Here is a 19,037-nt window from a genome sequence, read left to right on the forward strand (position 1 = left end):
GTGGCACATGTCAATTCTTGGGTGCCAATTTGGTTTCTTGGTTTAGCAAGAAACAAAATTCAGTTGCTTTGTCCACAGCTGAGGCTGAGTACATTGCAGCTGGAAGCTGTTGTGCCCAAGTTCTTTGGATTAAGCAACAACTTGAAGACTTCGGTATCAAAATGGATAATATACCAATTAAATGTGATAATATAAGTGCAATTAATTTAACAAAAAATCCTGTCCAACACTCTAAGTCAAAGCATATAGAGATTAGGCATCATTTTATTAGGGATCATGTGCTGAAAAATGATGTGATGATTGAATATGTATGTACAGAAAATCAATTAGCTGATATCTTTACAAAGCCCCTTTGTAAAGAAAGATTCAATTTCTTAAGGAATGCCTTGAGCTTGTATGATCCTAGCAAATGAGTTGAATTTGTATTGGATTACTTTGCTACTCAAACTAGTAATCAACCTCAAGGTAGACATAAGTGAAAACATGAATTCATCTAAGCTAAATGACGAACTGTTTGACTTTCCGGAGGATGGTTACCCTCCCTTAGACTCTTCATGGAGATATTTTCAGAACCTATTTCATAGGTATTCGAAATTTGGTCAAACATTCCTCATTTCAATATTAATAATTCAAAAAATTATCAAATTATTATAGGTTGTATCATTAAGGGAGAGGATCACAAACAAATTCACTCTAAGTTTATCAAAAGAGATCATGTCGATTAGGGTAATTAACCAAAATTGGGAGAAGATAGAATACAGTCTGAAATTTTTCAGTGCCGGAGACGTCTCTGGCAAATCGCAGAGACGTCCCCCCAAGGGAAGACGTCTCGCCTTAGTCGCGGAGACGTCTCGGGGACCGAATGAGGGCTTTTTAAATAGGTCAAAATCGCTCGAGCCGACTCGAGCTTTCTCCCTCATTCCCGACCAAAACGGAAAACCCTAGCCTCCATTTGCTCTCCACCTCAAATCCCAGCCTCCGTTTGCTCTAAATCACAAACCTTAGCATCCATGGCACCAAAGAAAGCTAGGACAACCCGTGGGAGGCGACCTAGAGTAGCGGCCGACGGTGAGGAACGGCGGGAAGAACCCTCCGCGCCTTCTCCTCCGGTTGCTCCGCCGACCACGACGATTTCCTGTGCAAATCGCACAGTCACGACTGGTAGGTACATCGATTTCTCCTTTTTAGATCATGAGGGGTTCTCTATTGGAGAGAGACTCCGAGCTCAAGGGTGGGAGCACCTTTGCACACTAAATACCTCGACCTATCCCGGCCTAGTTAGAGAGTTTTTTAGCAATATGGCATTAGGGGACCAAGGGTACACTGGATGTGTCCGGGGGACATTAGTGGAAGTAAATGAAGATGTCCTATCCACTGTCCTACAAATCCCTAAGGACGGTGAGGCTCCAACCTCACTTCCCCAAAGGGAATTAGCCCTAAATCTGCTGTTAGGACAAGAGGACTGCGGCCCTCTTGATGTTATCAACTCCCAAGACCTAAACGCCGAAATGAGATTACTTTTAAGTATTGTCAACCGGGTCTTGTTTCCCAAAACCGGTCGCTTCGATTTTGTTTCGGAGCGAGATTTAGCTATTATGCATCATATCCTACAAGGGATCCCTCTAAACCTTCATAGACTCATGCTAAATTACATTGCCCTATGTCATAGGTATTCTAGGTTTAGTATACCCTATGGCATGATCTTTACCTTAATCTTTAAACACTTCAAGGTTCCCATTCCAACAAATGAACCTGCAAAGGCCTTGAGAAACACCGACTACTATAATGAGGGCATAATGAGAAGAATGGAGTTTCATAAGATAGATGGGTCGTGGGTCAAGGTTCCAAAAAGAAAAGCACAAACCATAGAGCCTGAAATCCCACATCATGAGTCTGACCATCACTCTCCTCCACCTAGCCACATGAACATCCCTGATATTCCCTCCAGCTCAGCTGGACCTTCCACATCCATGCCACCACCTCCTCCAGTCAGTGGGCCCTCCTTCCTATCAGAGGATCAGATGCACACCTTAGCATCTGCCATTTGCCAGCAGATAAGGGAGGAGATGAGATCCATGATCTCCACAGAGTTGGCCCCCATCAGAGCTTCACATGAAGGGCTTCTACAAGAGATGAAGGATATTAGAAGTCAAATTGAAGCTACAACACAAGAAATAATTGGTATGGGTGCCACCCAAACCATCAGATCATTAGAGCTCAAGGACAGCTTGAAGAGCATTTCCAAGAGTCTTAAAGAGCTAACAAAGCCAGATGGCAATGTGAGCACCTTAGTTGCCCAACTCAGAGGAAGAATTGAAATGGCAACTATAGAGTTTGAGGCACTTGTGGCAGGTTTCCACAAGTCACAGGGAGATCAATTTAAGACCCTCATGGATTCTATCAATGCATTCATAGATGCAGCTTGTAAGGCTTATGCACAAAGTACAACTAGTAGGCCCCATGAGCAACGTCGCCGATGATGGATATCTTGTAGGATCTTCTTTTTGTAAATCCTAGGCTATTTTGAAACACCTTTTGTATTAGAAATCAATACTTGTAATGATTTCTTCTTTTGACTATGTACTGACTTCAAAGGTTTATGATGACATATGAATGAATACAATCTCTTTTGAACACTTTGTGTACATTGCCAATTCTGCGTATGTGTTTCTGTGATTGTGTATGTGATTGTATGATATGCCATAAAAATTCTTACCACATACCTTGAGTGTTCAAATTTGATACAAAGAAACAATGCACATAAAACAGGGGGAGCACATCTTGTGATAACTATGTTAAACTAAAAGATAAGTCTGAAATGAATTCCAAAACAAAGGAGGAGTGATATGAATACATTAATAAAAATGACTTGGACAGGGGGAGCACAACTTGAATATCCTTGAGTAAAATGAATGCTGAATTCCACTATAAATTGAGTCTTAAGCACCTAAGGATAATTTGTCCCCTTCATGTTGCTGACAAAAAGGGGGAGTAGATAGTATATGGAAATGCAAAATTTATAATAGATATTGAATATGGAGATATTGAAAGGGGGAGTAGACATGGATATTGAATATGGAATGCAAAATTTTTAATCTTACTCCAAAGTTGAATTAGGAAAGATAAAATTGAAGAATATTGATTTTAAGATAATTGCCCTTCTGGAAAAGAAAGGGGGAGTCAAAAAGAATCTAGCTTTCAATTATCTTCAGCATCAATATTTCATTTTAACTTGATTCAAACTCAGTTCATATGCCAAAATCATTTAAGAACTATAAAGATCAATCTTATGCACAAGGAAAGAACTGAATTGAGTGATGCACATTGTATCTAGGCCAAAATATTATACTTGTACATCCGATCAAATACTGTGTATATGTTTAAATTTCAAATTTTGCATATACTCAATGTTTTGTCATCATCAAAAAGGGGGAGATTGTTGACCCCCTAATGGATTTTGATGAATACAAAACACTAGAGCATAATTCCATTATATCTTAACAATTTAATTAAGGAATTCATGTGTTTTATCTAGAATATTGTTGAGAAATGTCTAGGCAAGTTCCCATAATTTTTATGAATTCATTGAAGAACATTTTGAGTTAATGAAAAAGCTCAGGGACAGCCGAGACGTCTCCTGATGGTTTCAGAGACGTCTCTGGCACAAACAGGAAGAACTGGCACACTTGGAGACGTCCCCGGCACCTGCCGAGTCGTCCCCGCGTTAGCGGAGTCGACTCTCTCAGTAGCGGAGACGACTCTCTCAGTGGCGGCAGAAAGGCAGTTTTCAAGAGATATGCGCGAAACGTCCCCACTGTACGCCGAGTCGTCCCCGCAGGTAAAAAGGAGAGTTTCCGAGTCATCCCCAAGATAGCCGAGACGGCTCTCTCAGGGTTTTTCAGAGAATGTTTTTTTTTTTTCGGAGATAAAGAAGCGGAGTCGTCCCCAAGGCAGCGGAGTCGTCCCCACTCAAAAAGTGCAGACAAGCCGAGACGTCCCCGTAAAGTGCCGAGTCGACCCCAGACAACATAAAAAGTAAGATCCTGTAGGCGAGACGTCCCTCGTTGTAGCGGAGACGTCCCCGGAGCGCCTGGGACGCGACTGACAGCTTTTCAGGTTTGGTTTGAATTTCAAATCCTTCTCTTTTTGTTTCTAACGGCTATATTTGCTTTTTGGGCTATAAAAAGGGACCTCTTAAGTGGTTCTCAACAACTCTTCACCAACCAAAAAAAGCTAGATCATTCAAGAGAGAAGTTAGAAAGAAAAACTCAAGGGAGTGAGTGCATTCAAGGAAGGAAATCAAGTATTCTCAAGTCTCCCAAGCGATTTCAAGCTCAACCACTCTCGTGCGCTCGGGATTCGAAGCTCACACTCAACCCTACGCGCTCCACCTCGGAAGAATCAACATTTCCCACGCTTCCAACGGCAAAAGGATTCTTCCGGGTTACATTATTCATAATTGTTATATTTGCTTCTTAGAGCTTTTATTTCCTTTTGTAAACTCTTTTATTGTGGTGCTTGTTCCAGTCAAGGGACTTGGAACAAGGGAAAGGCGTCCCAAGCCTAAGAGAAATTGGGAGTTTTAGGGTTTGTTGTGAGCCCGGTGTAAAACAACGAGTTGGGTAGTGAACTCGCAAAACTACCGTACTGTAATCTTGGATTATAGTGGAAATTCCCAAAGGCGCTTTGGGGAGTGGATGTAGGAGCGGTGAAGGCTCCGAACCACTATAAAACTGTGTGTTTGTGGTTGTCTCTTCTTATCTCTTTATCTTTATTTTAGTTCATATATTTGTGTGTTTTATTTTTAATTAGGCAAAAAGTTTTTAAAACACCCAATTCACCCCCCTCTTGGGTGACCATCTCTGGGCAACATCGGTGATGGCGACGCTCTGAAGGAGAGCAACGTCGCGGGCGCCGTCCTGAGGACTTACACCCGTGAGGAGGGAGTACATGCTGGTTTCTTACTTGCTGTCGGAAGACAGAAGACTTGGAAGGACAATGGGATTTAATGGGGCTGTACCCTTTGCCACAGAGGCTTACAATCCCATTTTAAAGCTCCATAATCTCCTTCTCTAGACCTCAGCTTTTATTTCTCTTTTCCTCCAACTCGTTGACATGAGACTTGGGCTACTACTTCTCACTGGTTGCCCCCACATACGTCATTGCAGCGAGAGCCATACCTGATTCGAGATGGCTCGGGAGAAAGTTTCTTTCTCTGCTTAACATGAACCCGTGGAGGCGGCACAGGAGGGGCCTCCACTTGTTGCAGGCTTTGGGCTGCAATGGCTAGCACTTGGACTGGCTGCACTAGCGCGTCGAAGTGCTCGGGTTGGACTTGTGGAACTTGATCTACCGGAGATCTTGGTGGTGAATTCTGGACTGAGCGTTTGCGACTTGGAGCATGATGCCGAGAGGCATTAAAGGCTCCTCTGCTCCTTAGTTTCATGGCCGCAACTCGGACCCTTCCTCTAGCGCCAACTGTTGCTGGAATTTGGACCCGGGGGCGACCACTGGGCTAGGAAGGTGGAGCTCCGGCGCGAGAATGGCGGGTGGCGGTCCGTCGGCGGGCGGCATCCTCTGGAAGACCTGCAAAATGCCGGTGGCCGGGGTTTCCGGCTCCGACCCTCCGATGCTTAAGTCAGAGGTCCACATTACTTTCTTTGTTTTACTTTTCTGGGTGTAACGTGGTTATCATCCAGATGGGTACTTCTACTGAATATATTCTCATATATCCCATAAAATAATAAATTCATTGAAGTATTGTATGCAATTTATCTTGAATAAATGATCCCCCCTATTCCCATCATTCATATGTTCATCCATGCTTTTCATTTGAATATCATGATTTTTAATTAATCACAAAAATTGGAAACAATGGTTGTTATGCTTACATTTCTATGGCTTTTCTTAGATCTTTGAATTCCTAGCAATATTAAAAAGCACAACATACAAATGTCAGCTGGCAGTCCTCATTCTTTCTCTCTTCCACTGATGTGAGCACCCTTGTGAAGGCTCTTTGGCAGTCTTTCACATGCTCTGTGTGTGTGTGTGTGTGTGTGTGTATCTGTGAGGGAAAGAGATGGCGAACCCACCTGGCATTGCTTAGAGAACAGGGAGGTGGCCCAGAAACCTATTCAAAGGCCAACTTAGGATGAACTTCTGTACCAAGGTTCAAAACTAAATTAGAATAGGACAGACAAATATATCATATGCTGTCAGTAATAGTACCTATGCTGTTTACTACAATAGCAGTGATACGCCAATGTTCTTTCCAGCAAACCTAAATGTTCATTTGAAGCTGATGATATATGATAGAAAGTAATAGGAGGCCCAGAAATCTAGTAGAATTATGAGTTCATTCCAGTTCTAACTGTTTAGCTTTAAATCATTTGCTTTTAATGGTTAGATGTTCATTCCAGTTCTAACTATTTTAAATCATTTGCCTTTAATGGACTTCTTATTTTATAGATGGACTAGGAAAAGTAAGGAAAACACGAGGGCCACTCGAGCACGAGACGTATGGACCCTACCTGAGGATGAGAAGATTGTCGTCCATTGCAACGAACTGGGGCAGCCCATCAAGAATGCAGCAAGCATTTTATCCACTTTTTTAGGATCGATTGCGCGGAAGGGATAATTGTGTCCGCTCAACTATACGAAATGGAACGAAATGCTTCCTTCGTATAAGGTTGAGCTTCTTAGAGTTGTTGAGATAAAGAATTGAATTTGCTTACTATCTTCAATTATTTTTTGATTTAACATTGATATAACATTTTTGACTTTGATGTAGACAAAGTTTGTCCTTCCTGCAAATAGCCATGATTGGGTGCTGAAGTCCATCAACTGCAAATGAAAAGAATATAAGGCGAAGCTAAAGGCGGATTGGAAGCACGAGGGCTTGATTGAAGAGGAGGTGGCCCGTGTTTGTCCTCCAGATGTAATCTCTCATCAGTAGAGGGAGCTTGTTCACTACTGGTTTTCCGAGAGAGCTTAGGTTGTGTATATTTTTTCAATACCTTGATTGTATTTACTATTATTATAGATTAGAAATTTATACATTGTATAAATTACATTGTTTATTGTTTTTCGGGGAAGACATATTCCAATATTGGTAGAGCTGCTCGAGCATCACAGACTGTTCCTCACACTTCAGGCTCCATGAGTTATGCGAGGCGTAGAGCTGAATTCGTAAGCTTTTTTGAAATAATTTAAATTTATCTTAAATTATTCTATCATATAGCATGTATACTCTTGAAATATACTTTTTGTTGTAGATGGATGATAATGGGAGGGAGCCTGGTAGGAGTCAAGAGATATAGTTGTATGTATTCATCTTTGTCCGGAAGGAGTCAAGAGATATAGTTGTATGTATTCATCTTTGGCTTGTGCTGTATTTTTTTTGGTTTTATTATTGGCATACATTAATTTGAATTTTTTTTTGAGAGATATAGGATAGGGCAACAAATCTTATTTCAGAGCGCGTCGGAGGATCATCATCATTCGACGCGACCCATAATATTGAAGCTCAAGTGCTCGCTGAATTGATGGGCCCAGAGCATTATGGTCGAGTGAGGGGTTACGAAGTGGGAGTTACCCCCACTCAGTTGTCTTCAGTGGACACATATACAAGAAATGCCAGAGAATCTAGTAACACTGCAGAAGTTCGTCATCTTCAAGCAACTATTGAAAAGCTGAAGCAAAACGAAGCAAATTTGCAGTCTCAGCTTACGAATATTTCATCCATGTTACAACGATTTCTTCCTTCTCAGATAAATAACTATATATATTTGAATACTTTACATATTATCATTTATGATATATGAGTTAATGTATCACATTATTCCTAACTTCTATGGTTTTTTTTTTTTTTTTGTAGATTCCTGATACTTCAAACACTTATAGAGATGATGATGGAGCTGAATCCCGTCCCTGATGCATTCTAGATTATTTTTTATGAGTTTGATATGTATATGTTTCTTATTTTTCAGAGTACATTGTAATTTGAAACTTATTAAGCAAATTTTTAATCAGATATGACAATATTCATATTTCGAATGATCTGAGTGTTTGTGTCAATGTATCAATGTAATACAGGTTCATATTGTAATAATGTATGTTTTGTAATGTGTGTTTTTTAATATGGAATGGTGTTTTATTTTTTTTTTAAAAACATTTCCCGACGCTTTTAAGCGTCGGTAAAAGCCGTCGTGGCACTGCACCGGCACGCTTATGCCGACGCTTCAAACGCTTATGTTAGCGTCGGCAAATGAGGATATGCCGATGCTTTAAAGCGTCGGAAATTTGCGACGCTATAAAGTGTCGGAGAAAATCAGGAGCACACCCATGACGAAAATGGCCGTCGGGTTAGCGCCGACGCTATGAAAGCGTCGGTAAAGCCCAATTTTTGCCGACGCTTTCCGCCTGCGTCGGCAAAAACTTTTGCCACTCTGGTATCTCCAACGCTTTGGCGATGCTTGTCTTCGCGTGGGCGGTACTTTAGCCGACGCTAAAAAGCGTCGCTAAAGGTCCAAAAAAACGCCGGGATAGGTCCTTTTTCCTGTAGTGTTAGTTGGGGTGAAAACTGGCATCGAATGATTCTTTTGTCAAATGGTCAAAAGGCACCAGTCCTCCTGGCCTGGTTGGAGAACCAAAACAAGTAGAGCTGAAATAGTTGTTTTAGGGAACTTGCTTTTCTCCTCCGGCATCCCTCGTCGAGTGGAATGTACTTGAAAGACAGTCCCATGAAGTCAGTTGATTTAGGAGCGATGTAGATGTATCCCATAGGAACCGAATCTCACTACAGGAAATGTGGGAAAAGCCGACCCTTTTTTGCCGACGCTATTCACTAGCGTCGGAAAAAAATACCCCAAGCGCCACATGTCCTCACGCTTCAAAGAAGCGTCGGTAGCTTCCTCCTCTCCCAATCGATCCCTAGCCTGGAAGCATTTCCGCCTCTCCGCCTCTCCGCCTCCCGATTCTCCCTCAAGCCTCCTCCCTCCTCTCCGGTTCATAGATCGAGCGTTGCCTCACCTCCGCTCATATAACTGGTGGTTCATAGCTCGAGGCTTGAGCCCTAGACTTTCTCCCTCACCCCCTGAATCTCCGTGACGATAACCCTAACCGATCCCACCCTGCTCCCTCTCCCCCTGCTATAAAAGGACCGTAAGCACACTATACAAAGTGATATATCTTCTCCGTCGCTTGCTCTCATCTCATCATCTTTCTCGATCTCCGCGGATGGCTGCGAACTCCATCCTCGCCAACGGCGGCAAGGGGCCGTCGCCCGGCCGCCTCGCGGCGGTGTACAGCGAGGTGCAGACTAGCCGCCTCAACCACTCCCTCCCCCTCCCCTCCGTCGTTAGGGGACCCTTCAAGATCGTGGACGGCCCTCTGAGCTCCGCCGCCGGGAACCCCGGTATCTGTCTCCCCTGTTTTCTCTCTCCCCCTTATGACTTGATTGAGATCTATATCGATCGATCTGAGGCCAATGATGGTCTGTGTTTTGATTGTCATGCTTGTGACGATATCGATTGCAGATGAGATCAAGAAGCTGTTTCCTAATCTTTTCGGCCAGCCCTCCGCCACGCTAGTTCCGACGGGTTCCGCTCCTTCGGAGATGGCTGGGAGTCTTAAGGTCGGAGTGGTGCTCTCTGGAGGCCAGGCTCCCGGTGGGCACAATGTCATCTCTGGGATCTTTGGTGAGCGCTTCGTTTCATTGTTTCTTTTGGATTTTTACCCCTTATTGATTGATTGATTTCTTTCTATATCCTTTTGTGGTCATGGATGATTTTTTTTTTGGTGTGCTTTTGGTTGATTGTGTGATGGATTAATTTCTTGGTTTCCTCATCTTTTTTGTCGTCATGGTAGATTACTTGCAGGATCGAGCCAAGGGGAGCACGCTGTACGGATTCAAGGGAGGTCCAGCAGGGATCATGAAATGCAAATACATGGAGCTCACTTCAGAGTACATCTATCCTTATAGAAATCAGGTATCTGGCTCGCCCTAATAGTTCTGGATTAACCAACCGCATCTTTCTATGCTACAGGGTTTATAGACCGTTTTCCCTCTTCTCTCTCTTGAATTTCACATTAATATACTATTCACACGTGCTTACCTTGATTAGACAATAATCTTATGGGAAAAAATATGTTTGAGGAATGATGATGCTGATTTTTCTAATCTAGTTTTGGATAGGAGTATTCGTGGTCTTTCTTTCTTGCTTGCTTTTTAATTGATGTTTAGCTTTTTTTGTTACTGTTGTCCAGAATCTGTAAGTTTAAATAGAGAAAAAAACTGAAGAAAAAAAAAAGAGGATTAGTCTGTGCAAAGTAAAGCTTATGGTTTGTAAGGAATGCCATTGTGCCTAAATATTGTACCTAAGTATTATGATGCCAATAAAATACAATAGATTTGCTCCCTGTTGTTGGTTTGACACTGTGAGGCTCAGTTGCCTCCAATAAGCTTGGTGATGGTTTATAATGATTGGTGATGCACTTGCAAGCATTTCTATTTAATCCTCTTTTTCCAAGCATTTCTATTTAGCACTACCTTTAGATAAAACAAGTGATGCACTTGCAGTTGTGAATATCAAATTTGGATCCATTTGATAGTTTGGATTTTTTTTTTTTTAACAACTGGCTGTGAACCTAATGGCAAACTTTTACCTTTCCTATCATGATTGGGACTGGCCATGATTGTTTTAAGTTGGCATGACATGTGAGTATTGCTGTGAAAACCAAAGGGGCTAGATAATAAACATCGAAGAAGTGTGAATTATTGGGTGCTTTTATTGAAATGAGAAGTAACATACATTCACTACAGGAAAAGGTACATTTCCCGACGCTTTTTTCCCGACGCTAGGGAAAAGCGTCGGGATAGTTTTGATCAGCGCCAAATTTTACCGACGCTTTTTAAAAGTGTCGGTACATCATTAGAATAGACGACGCTTTTAAGCGTCGCGGTAAGCTGGACCTACGACGACGCTTATAAGCGTCGTCGTAGGCCAAATCCTTTCCAACCCTCTCTGCCTTAAAAAGTCTCGTCTCGTCTCCTCTCCTCTCATTCAAAAGGGTCCCCATCTCCTCTCCTCTCCATCTCGCTTCCCGAGCTCCGATCGGCGTCCTCGAGCTCCGATCGCCTCTCCATCTCGCTTCCCGAGCTCCGATCGGCGTCCCCGAGCTCCGATCGCCTCCCATCTCGCTTCCCGAGCTCCGATCATCGTCCCCGCGCCGACATCAATCCATCGCCTCCCCATCTCGCTTTCCGAGCTCCGATCGGCGTCCCGCGCCGACATTAATCCATCGCCTCCCCATCTCGCTTCCCCGCCACCGTCGACCTCGCACTCCGGTTCCCTTCTTCTTCTCTCGTTTCTTAAAAGTGGTTATCTCTTTAGATTATTGAAGAAAACCAAACAGAAATGAAAACATTGGTTATCAAAGATGGTTTTCTTGGCACTGGTCAAATTCTTTCTTTCATTAAACTTCTTTTTTGGTTGTGAAACAATGGGCATTTGTCCCAAGCATTAATTTTCGTGATATCTATGTGCTATTTTATTTGCACTCGACAGCAATCTAATCTCGTGTTTCTTGTAGTTAATGGTTAACGAGTTATAGTCATACAGGGGGTTGAGCTGATACCTGTACAGCTACTTTGTTAATTTTTATGTGTTTGCGATTTATTTACTGTTAGCTTCTTTTTTCTGTGCAGTTTATTTACACTAAAGTCTGCAGTCATCCCAACCCTGATGTGGATATTACCTGATCAATGTGAAAAATTAAGTTCACAGAGTCTTTGCGACCATAAAGCAGCTTTAGCACTTTATTCCTTCTTACGTTTCATCCTTGTTCAGATTTTCTATGTAAGTGCTCTACGGTATTTATCATTACTTCTAGTCAATAAATTAATTTTTATAGTGTGTAGTCCATTTGAAACACTTCCAGTAGGGGGAAGAGTGAAGGTGGTAGGGTGCTTTAATAGCAAGTACAGTAACAAATTCAACTACCAGGGAAAGTATGGTTTGGGGTCTTCAAATTCTTCTCACTCTGTTCTTGAGTGGAATATTTGCACAATATTTTGCAGTGGAAGTCCTGCAGAACTTGTATGACGATTATCTAGCTTATTGTTTTCTTTGTATTGAGACAGGGGATGTAACTTGTTTAGCCACTGTTCCGGTGGACATGAAAGCAGAAGCCCACTTCATTGCAAAGGAGGATGGGGTCATTGCTGGAATTTCTTTTGCAGAGATGATTTTTAATGAGGTTGATCCATCATTAAAGGTATAACTCCTTGCTATAAATTCTCCAAGATTCAATATAATGCTCGCTAGTTTCATTCAGCAGAATTTTTCTGGATAATTTGATAGGTTGAATGGTCTCAGAAAGATGGAAACTATGTTCACAAAGGCATGCAGTTTGGCAAAGTATATGGTAAAAATTTAGATTATAACATGACTTGGTCTTTTGATTATACTCATGAGAATGCTTGTTTATTTTTCTTTTTTATTTGTTATGTTAAGGATGTGCATGCAGCATTATTGTGGCAGAAAGGGTTGCCCTCAATTTTATGCAAAGAATGAGTGGAATAGCAACACTTACCAAGGTAGCTTTCCATGTATCAACTAATATTCCATGGTCTTTTTTCCAGCCTCAATCAGAATAGCTTTACATTTTGCATGGTTCTTCATGCACATATTCATTGTGTTGTGTTGGGTTTGCTAGGGTTGTAGTGGTAAGATAGCTGAAATTATACTGCCTTTTTTTGTAAAGTCCATCTTGAATTTGTAAAGAAAACATAAACATAAATTTCCAGACCAGGTTTCCATCAATTGAGGTCACGCCTTTCATATCTAATGTGTTCAGATTTATGGCATCATTCTCATTTTTATAATTGTTATGATGTATTTTCTGGATGCAAGGCTAATGCTGGGAAGATTTTGCTGTTTGGTAATTCTCACATGACTGCAATCGAGTGATTAACATTTTATTTCAGAACTGTCTTCATGTATTCTTCTTGGGCACTTGTTCTTATTGGGCAAAAAGACAGCGCAGCTAAGACTGTATTGGGGCTTGATAGGTGAAGTTCCTCTTGGAAGAGTGCCTTGAGAAATTACTACTTACAACCTTGTAAGTTGTAACTGACTCAAAAAGACAGCTACTACCACCACTCCTTCAGATATGGTCCATTTAATTTCCTCACTGCCTATTTATTCCAAGGAATCTTCAACATGATGTTATGTGTTGGAACAACAATACTTCCACTACAGTTCATTTATAGGATATCTATACCTTACCATCGGACGAGCAGAATCAAGTTCCATGCAAGATGCCAATTTCTGATGGATTTGGTAGTCAAATAATATCAGTTCTCCACCAGGGGTTTGATACATGATCTCTTGGGACCTCCCAACTCAGGTGGAAGACGCTGATCATGTCAATATACTCTTGCAAATGCTAATCCATATGTATGTACTTTCTCAAAAGAACATAATAAAACTATAGACATGCTGCCACATCCTTTTTACCACACACATACACACAAAAAAATAAAAATAAAAATAAAAATCCCTTGATTGAATTCTAATATTTCACTGCTTTCATGTCCTCTTATTTTTTTCAGTCATCTGTGCTTACTAATTATTTGGAGCTTGAAGACAAAGAATTTATTTCTCTATGCCAAGTTGTTCTCATCTAAACCAGCAGTATTGATATCTCTTTCTCTCTAAGAAGAAAGGCTAGAAATGTATTGTAGGGCATATACGAGCACTGGTGGTGATGGTATTTTCTTCAAGTGCCATGTGAAAAGTTCTTATTTGTTTGAATGATAAAATGTGGCAGCGTTCTTGCTAATCTTATTAATCACTTACTTTTTGATTTCTAATTTATAGGTTGAAGAGGTACGAAAAGTGACTTAAGCGGCCTAATTAATTTTCATGGACTGCTCATCGTATCAACTTATCGAGCTTTTACATATATTTATAACACTTTCAACTTCCTGAGCGATTAAATTTGACTCTATTATAGCAAAGTCTTGTTGCATTTGACTTCCATCTATAGTGTATCTTGCGTTATTAATACGTTTGCTTTGACTCTTGATTTGCAGATTACGGCAGCAACAACCACTTTCATTGTTCTTGGTTTGCAGATTATATTTATAACTTTTGTCTTTCTTATTGACTCTATGTGAGCCATGTATAATTGTTTCTCTAAGCTGCTGTTGGGAAATAAAAATGTCTTTCTTATTGTTTCTTATTGCAGCTGTTGTACCCAAAAAAAAAAAAAAAAAGCAGCCCAGAACTTTATTTACTGCTAGACAGGTACCTTGTGTTTTGGTTGTAGTTAATTGTGCTCATGTATTAATTCTTTATTGTTGGTCAAACAGGGTGGTACAGTGCAAGTTAGGTATTTATTGTGCTCATGTATTAATTTTAGACTCAGTCAAACTGCTACAGTGCCATTTCTCCCAGCTATCGGGAACAAAACCTTAAAAAGGAACTTCCAGGTTTTTTCAGTGCACCCTTGTTCCGTATGATTGGCAACATATTGTTGGATGCTGATTTGCCCAACATTTTCATAACCAGAATATTGGCCCAGTCAAGGAAGCTTGGTGATTTCCGGCATATACACTGCCAAGAGGCCATTGCATATATGATATTGCAGACATCTTCAAGTGAGTGATTCTTTCTTGCATTTACATTTTATTCAATGAATATGCTTCTGATGCTCACTCCCAGCGTGCAGTGAAAATGCTTCTGAAAAAAGCGTATAATTGTTGATAAATTTTGTGCCAGTTTGGTTCATGTTATAGTTTTGAATTAAAGTAGAAGGCTGGTTGAATTTTGACCTTATTTGTCATTCTTAGTATATTTGACATTGCAGATGGAACTTTTTTTTCTTTTTCATGTTTCTCCAAAGTGATTTCAATAAGATGAGTCAGCATCCAGTGAACATATATTAGTTAATGACTTTGAACTAACCAGCTAGAGATAAAGCCCGTAAAGCATGCATGACGCAATGCCCTCATCTTTTCAACGTTATATTCTTACAATGCCGGCGCCAAGGTTGCATCTCCCTGATTCTGTTTTATTTTTTTCCAGCATTTTGCCTATCCATAGAGGGGATTGTGGTCCGGAGATCCTTGATATTATCTTGAACAAGGTACCCGTCTACTTCAAAATCATGTAACAGATATTTTAGTCTTAATTTATTAGTTTTCGTATCCAACTTTTTTAAAGTTTGGTCCTTCTCAGGATGATCCTGATGGTGATTCAGACATGAACAACCAAGCAGGCTTCTTCTGTGGCTCGCCGCCTGTGCGCACTAACAACCCAGTAATCCAAGATGCGAAGTTCGCTAAACAAACTCGAGAGTTGGCTTCTCATTTAGGAAACTTGATACATATTGTAGATTGTGTACTTAGGAATTTGACTTGTATGTTTTTAGAATGTTTTTGAAGCACAATGTAATCAAATATGATAATATGAATGTAATCAAAGTTCTTGTTTGTGACTCATATTTTGTTATATATGTGATTCAGTGTATTTGTTTCTATTGTTTTGTAAGAATTTAATGTACACAGAGTATTTAAAAATTACTGTTACAAATTTTTTTTTTAAAAAAAAATTTAATGCCGACGCTTATAAGCGTCGGGAAATGCAACAGAAAAAAAGCTAATGGCACGCCTTTAACGACGCTTTTAAGCGTCGGCCTAAACCCGTTGTAACCAACCATTCTCCCCGACGCTTATAAGCATCGGAGTCTGATAGAAGAAACGACGCTTAAAAGCGTCGGGAAAAGCAAGCCTGTAACGACGCTTTTAAGCGTCGGCCTAAACCCGTAGTAACCAACCCTTCTCCGCGGAGTCTGATAGAAGAAACGACGCTTAAAAGCGTCGGGAAAAGCAACCCCTCTCGCCGACGCTTATAAGCGTCGGCGTATGATAAAAGGAACGACGCTTAAAAGCGTCGGCATAGACCAACGACGCTTTTTAAACGCGTCGGGTTAAACCCGACCCACGCCCACCTGCCCGACGTCTGAGCCACGCTTTGCGAAGCGTGGGCTTGGAATTCGCCGACGCTTATAAGCGTCGGTATAGACCAAAAAAAGCGTCGGGAGATTTTCTTTCTTTTGTAGTGTCTGTTGATCCATCCAGTTTGCATATTCTATGGACCAATCAAGTGCCAATCTAAATCCCAACCTGTAGGCTTATTGGTCTTGAAGAAAAAAGATTCATGAAGAGTTTTTTTTATTCTCCCAGGATTTGGGCTGGGAGATGTTGTATTGATATAGTTGATACTCAAACAAGCTTCCTAAACCATGAATCTGGTAGAAAATTTAGTCTAAATCATGTTGGATTATACAAATAGTCCTACAATAATTTTTTTGAAAGGGAAATTTTTCATATGTATTATTGGTCTACATACAATTTTCTATATGCATGATAGTATATAGTTACATACAATTTTCTATATGCATGATAGTCTACATACAATTCTCCTAGTTCGAATAGAGCTAAATCTCCAAAAATAAATATGACTAATAGCATTAATCATAAAAAAAACTAAAATTCTATAGAAAGTATATCTCAACTTCTATATGAACCTTGCACTCTGTCGCTCTGCTTAATTTTCTATGGATTGTAAGATATATTCAATCAAAATCTTCTTCGAAAAAAGAACTTACGATTTGATTGGTTTGTTTCAGGGCCCAAAAGATAGATTTCGGTATATTTTAACCCCCTAGGAGGCTCGCTCTAAGGCATAGGTCTCAAAATATTATTCAATTTCAAAAAAAAAAAAAATCTTAATCAAACAACACATGACCAAATTATGGCTTTTAAAGTTTGGCCCTTAATTCGGCTTTTCGACGTTGCGGATCTTGCTCTTAGATCTTATACAATCCTACTCATAGCGGCCAAAGTGATCCATATCGATCTAGTGATCCCTCTGATTCAAATCTTGATATCAACTGCACGTATGTTAGGAACTTGCATGCTATGACATGCAGGTGATATTATGATCCCTATAAAACTCATAATATATAGCCAGTTTTTCTGTTAGGCCTTCGATAAAATCACTGTGTTTTATGGAGCTTATGATAATCGTGCTTTTAAAGCTTCTAATACCAGTTGTTGTATAATAAAAAAATATTGTATAATAAAAAAATAATTGAGTATTGTAAATTGGAGCTTATCCTAACGATCACTTTTGCTTTAAAATCTAAGATTTTAAGTCCGAATCTTAAATGATGCAATTATCTAAAATTTGGACTCATTTCCAAGAACTATAATATAGATAAGTTTCTACCTCTTTCTCTCTAAAGATGAAAGTGCTATGTGCTTCCTTTGAAACACGACTCCTTTTTCCGTAAGCTTTTAACTTGACTCCTTATAAATAGGGATTGTATGTGGAAGTCACATCATATCAGCATCCATTAGGCTACAAATAAGAGAAGATTTCGATCTGTAAGCCTCATTTGAGCGACCTACTCTTGCAAGAACTAACAAAGTACTTATTATACTGCACGATGTGTATGATCTGTATACTATGTTTGCGCGCTCTCCACATCTAATACTATTTTTCCATAGCAAACTAATGTCTACCATGTGTTTCATGCTAGCCTAACTTTGCATACGGAAGATCAATAATGCACGTATGATAAATAAAGAACTTACCATTCTAGTTCGGCTTTCCCTCCCCCTTTATTTGTACCCAAAAAAAATAAATAAAATAAAGAACTTATTATATCAGACAAGCATTTACAGCAATTATCTGGATGAATCATTACACAAATCCAATTCATGCACGCAATCATATTCGAGAAACAAATAATGAAATATTTGCAGATTAACAACTGTTCCTTTGCAGGCATTTAAATATAGACAGATATGAATGTCGACATCGTGGAATGTAATGAAGCCAGCTCTGAAGCTTTCTCTAAAGCATGCATTATAAACGGAGTGCAAGGAGGGTGGTGGCAAAACAGACCAGGCTCCAAATACTTTCACCTCAGATGCAAGTAGGCAATTGCACATACGTGGAGCCTGGCAGCAGAATTTGCATGCCGTCCTCCTCCGTGCCCGGGGAAGGAAAAAACCCCTCGAGAGGCACGGTTTGCGCCCTTCGAGCTTGTTCCATGCCATCCATACCTAACACAACACTACAGTAAAATAACAAAATCCCGACGCTTATCTGCCGACGCTAGGAAAAAGCGTCGGCAGATTCCGCTCCCGCGCCCAATCGTTCCAACGCTTTGTAGGAGCGTTGGTAATTCGAAGCAATCAACGACGCTTAAAAGCGTCGTCGAGGACCTAACATCCAACGACGCTTTAACGCGTCGTTCTTTTTTCCAAGCGTGGTTAATAATACGACGCTTATAAGCGTCGCCGAAGCCCACTTAATACCCAGCAGCCGACCCCGAGCCCGCAAAAAAGCCCTAGCTACTCCCGAGCACCCTCATCTTCGATCCTCGTCTCCGGCGCTGCCTTAGCCCCCATTCCTCGTCTCCGGCGCTGCCTTAGCCCCCATTCCTCGTCTCCGGCGCTACCTCCTCTCCGGCGCGGACCGATCCCAACCCGCTCCGCCGGAGGTATTTTTCTCCTCCTCCCTCCTCTCCAACGGTCTCGCTTGTTCTCCTTCTTCTCCTCCTCATCTTCTTCGGGTGTTCTGGGTTTGTTCTCTCTCTCTTTTCCGGCGTCGACCGACCGGCCCCAAGTCCCGATCGATTCAGGCCCGCCTCCGCCCGAGGAGAAAACTTGGATCCAACCCACCGCCTATCTCGGGGTAGAGGAAGGTACGGATTGGAAGGTACGGGGATCCGGAAATGGTTTCGATCTGGTAGATCTGGGATTTGATTCGATTTTTCACTTTTTTTTGTGTGTATAAGTGTGATGGTTTTATTTGTTTGAAAAAGTTTCCTTTGCTGGATTCTTGCAGTTTTGCAGGGTTCTGGGATTTGAATCGCCGAGGGGTAGAGGAAGGTACGGATTGGAGATTATGCCTTGATAAAGTTGTGGTTTATATTGCATATGATTGTTTCCAGCA

General features: G+C 41.0%; 2 protein-coding genes and 2 long non-coding RNA genes across 4 annotated transcripts; all 4 read left to right on the top strand.

The window, feature by feature from the left end:
- The first annotated feature begins 9,106 nt into the window (after window positions 1–9,106).
- Window positions 9,107–10,025, top strand: LOC120110359 (pyrophosphate--fructose 6-phosphate 1-phosphotransferase subunit beta-like). Its single transcript, XM_039125175.1, has 3 exons — window positions 9,107–9,415; window positions 9,537–9,698; window positions 9,868–10,025. Exons 1-3 carry the CDS (start codon window positions 9,238–9,240, stop codon window positions 10,005–10,007), a joined length of 480 nt encoding a protein of 159 aa, XP_038981103.1. The 5' UTR covers window positions 9,107–9,237; the 3' UTR covers window positions 10,008–10,025.
- A 2,047-nt stretch (window positions 10,026–12,072) lies between these two features.
- LOC120110433 (nicotinate-nucleotide pyrophosphorylase [carboxylating], chloroplastic-like) lies at window positions 12,073–12,802 on the top strand. The gene is made up of 3 exons (XM_039125372.1): window positions 12,073–12,276; window positions 12,363–12,426; window positions 12,516–12,802. The coding sequence occupies exons 1-3, from the start codon at window positions 12,178–12,180 to the stop codon at window positions 12,656–12,658; spliced, it is 306 nt and encodes a 101-aa protein (XP_038981300.1). The 5' UTR covers window positions 12,073–12,177; the 3' UTR covers window positions 12,659–12,802.
- A 6-nt stretch (window positions 12,803–12,808) lies between these two features.
- LOC120110434 lies at window positions 12,809–14,281 on the top strand. Its single transcript, XR_005511373.1, has 2 exons — window positions 12,809–13,410; window positions 14,099–14,281. It is a non-coding gene; the product is annotated as an uncharacterized LOC120110434 (long non-coding RNA).
- A 782-nt stretch (window positions 14,282–15,063) lies between these two features.
- On the top strand, window positions 15,064–15,307 carry LOC120110435. Its single transcript, XR_005511374.1, has 2 exons — window positions 15,064–15,153; window positions 15,246–15,307. It is a non-coding gene; the product is annotated as an uncharacterized LOC120110435 (long non-coding RNA).
- The last annotated feature ends 3,730 nt before the right edge of the window (window positions 15,308–19,037 follow it).

Source organism: Phoenix dactylifera, chromosome 4 (genome assembly GCF_009389715.1).
Source record: "Phoenix dactylifera cultivar Barhee BC4 chromosome 4, palm_55x_up_171113_PBpolish2nd_filt_p, whole genome shotgun sequence".
NCBI classification, from domain to species: domain Eukaryota; kingdom Viridiplantae; phylum Streptophyta; class Magnoliopsida; order Arecales; family Arecaceae; genus Phoenix; species Phoenix dactylifera.

Bases quoted from the DNA above. Each gene is read 5' to 3' on its own strand.
- LOC120110359 (XM_039125175.1), top strand. From the start codon at position 9,238: ATGGCTGCGAACTCCATCCTCGCCAACGGCGGCAAGGGGCCGTCGCCC. The intron at 9,416-9,536 runs GTATCTGTCTCC...TATCGATTGCAG, and splicing joins CTCCGCCGCCGGGAACCCCG to ATGAGATCAAGAAGCTGTTT. The intron at 9,699-9,867 runs GTGAGCGCTTCG...TCGTCATGGTAG, and splicing joins TGTCATCTCTGGGATCTTTG to ATTACTTGCAGGATCGAGCC.
- LOC120110433 (XM_039125372.1), top strand. From the start codon at position 12,178: ATGAAAGCAGAAGCCCACTTCATTGCAAAGGAGGATGGGGTCATTGCT. The intron at 12,277-12,362 runs GTATAACTCCTT...ATAATTTGATAG, and splicing joins AGGTTGATCCATCATTAAAG to GTTGAATGGTCTCAGAAAGA. The intron at 12,427-12,515 runs GTAAAAATTTAG...TGTTATGTTAAG, and splicing joins GCAGTTTGGCAAAGTATATG to GATGTGCATGCAGCATTATT.